This window comes from Monoraphidium neglectum (genome assembly GCF_000611645.1).
Source record: "Monoraphidium neglectum strain SAG 48.87 unplaced genomic scaffold scaffold01078, whole genome shotgun sequence".
NCBI lineage: Eukaryota > Viridiplantae > Chlorophyta > Chlorophyceae > Sphaeropleales > Selenastraceae > Monoraphidium > Monoraphidium neglectum.
In genome coordinates, this window is record NW_014012550.1 from 13,198 (window position 1) to 17,576 (window position 4,379).

Genomic DNA, 4,379 nt, shown 5'->3' on the forward strand with positions numbered 1-4,379 from the left:
ACACACACACACACACACACACACACACACACACACTCTCTCTCTCTCTCTCTCTCTCTCTCTCTCTCTCTCTCTCTCTCTCTCTCTCTCTCTCTCTCTCTGTCTCTCTCTCTCACACACTCACACAAACACAAGCACACATACACACACAAACATGCACCTCACTACTCATCACCCACATCACTATGCAGCTGCCTGGGCGCCGACATGTACGACAGCGTCTACCCGACCCGCACCGCACGCTTTGGCGTTGCGCTCATCGACTCGGGCGTGCTGAAGCTCAAGAACCGCGCGTGCGCGGAGGACATGCGCCCGATCGACGATTCGTGCGGCTGCATGACGTGCAAACTGTACAGCCGCGCGTACCTGCACCATTTGGTGCAGCGTGGGGTGCCCAGCGCTGCCATCCTGGTGACGTACCACAACGTAGCCTACACGCAGGTGGGGGCCGCACCTGACGCGCTTGCTTGTGTGAGTGGCTGTGCATATTTACATGTGAGCATGTGTGTGTGTGTGTGTGTGTGTGTGTGTGTGCATCTGTACATGTGAGCGATGTACAAGTGAGTATTTCTGCATAATAGATAACACGTGTGCTTGATTTTGCTTGAGAGCAAGTGCAAGGATAGGTGCATGCTGGAAGGATGGGGTGTGGAAGCGGCAGGCCGCGCTGGATGCTGGTCTGACAAGCCGTGCAGCAGTGGGAGCGCGGCTGCTTGCAGCGCGGGCGCTGAGCACAGCTGCGTAGAGGCCGCGTGGACGCGCAGTGTACGCCGCTCATGCCGCCCCTGCCCCGACCCCTGCGCAGGGCCTCACGCGGCGGCTGCGCGCCGCCATCAAGGAGCAGCGGCTGCCTGACTGGGTGCGGTCCTACATCAAGGGCATGTTTCCCCATCGGGACGTGCCGCAGTGGGCGGTGGACGCGCTTGACGTGGCAGGGATCAGCCTGCCCGACGACATCTGCGACAAGCGGCCTGCGCACGACTTTGACCGAGAGCTTCGGGACGGCGCGTACCGGCCACCTGGGGGCCTGCCGGGTTGAGGCTGCCGCATCGAGGGGATTGGTTGGGGGCGGGCGGCTGTGGATTGGCGGGGGAGATGCAGGGTGCGGCGCGCGGCAAAAGCGTACGAGGCTGGTCATGGCTTGCCCCGGCCTCGTGCAGCGGTCGGTCACGGGACGGGGATGCTGCGGAGCGCCACGGCCCCGAGTGAGCCGGCCCTCATATGGCTTTGTAAATCACTCTTGTTGTATCTCAAGGCCCACGGAGCCCAACGGCCTCGGAGGTCCACCGAGTGCGTGTGGCAAGAGCCAGGCGGGAGGACCTCATGATCGGCCGCTTGGGACTATCGGGCGATTGTACGAGGGCTGTCTAATTGAGGGGCCTGATTTGGAGCAACATAACGGGCCATCTACTACACGCCGGGTCGCCCTGCAAGCCCGGCCCGCGTCCCTGGCCCCAACGTCACTGCAGCCCTCGAATGAGACAGTAGGGATTGCCATCGATCATTGGAGGGCTAAGGCAGCTTGTGAGGGCAGATTCCAGACCTCGTGCGGAGTCAGGAGTTGCTCAGTGGACGGGCTTGAACGAGCCAGCAGCGGCACCGTCTCTGAGGCCGCATCAGCAGCACTGGGACGCCTAGGGCAAAGCTTCAGGGCACCAGTGGCCCGTGCCGCGACCCGGTGAGCCCCGCTCACCCGCTCGGGAGTGATGGCGCTGCCGGTGCGACCCAGCACGGTGCCTCACCAAAGCGCGTCGCGCGGTCGCGCATCGCCCCCGGGCCACCAATGCGCCCTGCGCATCCAACGCTCACACATACCTCATTGGCCCATTCACTTCGCCGCACTTGCACTTGCGGCCCCGAAAGGCACGGCGCCGCTGGCGCACCAGCATGACTGTGCTGCTGCACAAGCAGCTGACCAAGACAGACCTCGGTGCGCTTTCTGTCAAGAACATTCGCATCACCCTGGGCAAGGCGCAGGTGCGGCCGATGGCGCGTGCATGAGGCACGGCGCGGCGCTCTGGTCTTTCGTGGCACGGCATTCCACCCCATTGGCAGCAGTTGCGCCCCATCGGCCGCCAGCAAACGCATTCGACCTGCGCCTTTCCTCACACATCGGCGGCGGCCAGGTCCGCGCCGCGCTCTGCAACCTCCTGGACTGCGCGCGGCCGGATGATCTGAGCGGCACCGACCAGGCGCTGGAAGCTCTCGCAACCACAGCTGTGCCGCTGGTGCGACGGGTACCTAGGGCTGCGGCTGCCTCACAGGCGTCACGATGGTGGCAGCGCCGCCAGCGCGACTGGCAGCGTAGCATGTGCCTGTTTTCCCGCTTTATGACCGGGCGCGTGCGAAATGCAGCCATGCGAAAGCCGGGGTTGCCGCAGGCGATGTGTTCACGGGCTGCGCGCGTCGCCGCGGCCCGCCTCGCCCCGCACACCAGGCTGCGTCCGACCCGTCCGGCTCCGCGTGGGAGCTGCTGCTGAAGAGTACCTACAGGGCCGGCAGCCAGGCCTTCTTCATAGAGCGCGCAGGTGCGCCACAGCCCGCTCGCGCGCTTACGCACCTGCGGATTGCCGCGCCGCTTGACGGCTGGCCGCTGAGCTCGCACAGCAATGATGGGTCTGGGGTGGCTGCCGCGACAGTACAGCTCCGTCAACTCCCACTCTGCCCTCCGCTGCCTTGATCGCCCCAAGGGGAGTTCCTCCGCAGCTGCGACGCCCAGCCGGGCGATGTCTGGGAGCTGACACGGCACTCTGGCAAGCTGGTGAGCCGCCGCCAAGGCACGCCGCGCCTGCAGGGGGAACAGACGCGCGCCGCTCGCCGCTGTGTGCTGGCAATCTGCTCTGCCATATACCGCGCGTGTGTGCATGTGCACCCGAGCCTCATATTGCGGGTCTTCCTCGTCCTCAGGAAATGCGTGTCATCAAGGCCGAGGCGGGCCCAGAGCCCAGCATCACTCAAGCGGAGGACGCCACTGATGAGGTCGGCCCCGCACACCCCCGTGCGCACAGCTGCCGCCTGAGGTCGCACTCACATGTGGCGCATGTGCCCCGCCCGCTCGGTCCCACGGGCTCACAGGCTCGAGTCAACGCACTTCTCGCCGCGCGGCTGCGCTCGCGCTTGCTCGGCCCCGCAGGCGTGCTCCTCCGACGTGAGCGACCAACAAGCGATCCCCGCGTGCGTCCGCGGCCCCGCCGCCGGCGCCCTCATGTCGCCGCCGCCGCCCGCGGCGGGGCCCGCGCTGCTGCCGCCGCCGCCGTTTGCGCCGGCGGCGCCGCGGCCCATCCAGTCGTCGCCGCCGGGCGGGCTCAGCGACACGACACACTACGGCTCTACGTCTTCGCTGGGCAGCTACCCGCCGGCAGCGAGCGCCGCGGCTGCGGTAGCAATGCTGATGGGGCCGCCTTCGGGGCCGCTTGCCGACCGACCGGAGCACAAGCGTTCGGCGCCGCACGACGCGGCCCTCCCGGCGCACGACGCCAAGCGCGCGGTCCCGCCGGGCGGGCCGGCGAGTGCGACGCCGTCGCCGAGCGCGCCGCGGCCGGCGGCGCCAGCGCAGGCGCAGGCGCCGCCGTACGCGCTCGTGCTGCCCGCGGCGGCGTTTGCTGGCCAGCCCGCCGCGCAGCAGCCGGCGCGGCAGCAGGGGCAGCTCATTGGCGACCCCCAGGGCCTGCAGGCTCCAGGCTACTATTTCGCCGTCCCCGCCCCGCACCAAGCCGCCTGGCAGGGCGGCTGGGCCGTCGCGCAGCCCCCCTTCTACTTCGCCGCCGCCCCGCCGCCCGCCGCGCCGCAGCAGCACGCCCTGCAGGCGCAGCCGGCGCCGCCGGGCGCCGCCGGCGGGGGTGCGCCCCCGCAGCACATCCTCGTGACGTGCAACGGCCTGCAGGGCTTCTTGGACGTGAACGACATGATGATCGTCGTCGGCGCCGGCGGCGGGCAGCACCAGGTGCGCCCCGCGCCCCGCGCCGTGGGGTGCGCGTGAGGCGAGCCGTTGCCCTGTGCGGTGCGGCTGCCTCCGACGGGTGTTGTCCACTTAAGAACCCGGGGAGTTGGTATCTCGTGTGCGCTCAATCAAAGCGAGCCCGCCCTGTCTCACGCCGCCCTGCCCCGCCCTGCGCAGGGCTCGCGCGTGCTGCCCGAGGTGTTTGAGGCGATCGCCGGCAAGTCGTCGACGCGCAAGTGGCGCCGCAGCCTGGTGGTGCACCCGGGCGGCGCCGACGCGTCCATAGCGGCGCCCACCACGGTCGGCGAGTGGCTCTCGCGCCACCCGCACCTGGAGGCGCGCCTGCCGCCGCGCGGCAGCGGCCGCGCCGCCGCGCGCGCGGCGCTGGGGCTGCCGGCGAGCCGCGAGGGGGCCGGCAGGGACCCGGCCGCGCGCGGCT

The 4,379-nt window shown here is 68.9% G+C and overlaps 2 protein-coding genes across 2 annotated transcripts; both read left to right on the forward strand.

Annotated features, from left to right (window-relative positions):
- Positions 1-207: 207 nt before the first annotated feature.
- Positions 208-1,039, forward strand: MNEG_6571 (queuine tRNA-ribosyltransferase; the record flags this gene model as incomplete). Its single annotated transcript, XM_014044958.1, has 2 exons — positions 208-441; positions 806-1,039. The coding sequence occupies 2 exons, from the start codon at positions 208-210 to the stop codon at positions 1,037-1,039; spliced, it is 468 nt and encodes a 155-aa protein (XP_013900412.1).
- Positions 1,040-1,887: 848 nt separating this feature from the next.
- On the forward strand, positions 1,888-3,979 carry MNEG_6572 (hypothetical protein; the record flags this gene model as incomplete). Its single annotated transcript, XM_014044959.1, has 6 exons — positions 1,888-1,977; positions 2,127-2,228; positions 2,438-2,528; positions 2,691-2,761; positions 2,908-2,979; positions 3,134-3,979. The coding sequence occupies 6 exons, from the start codon at positions 1,888-1,890 to the stop codon at positions 3,977-3,979; spliced, it is 1,272 nt and encodes a 423-aa protein (XP_013900413.1).
- Positions 3,980-4,379: the final 400 nt, after the last annotated feature.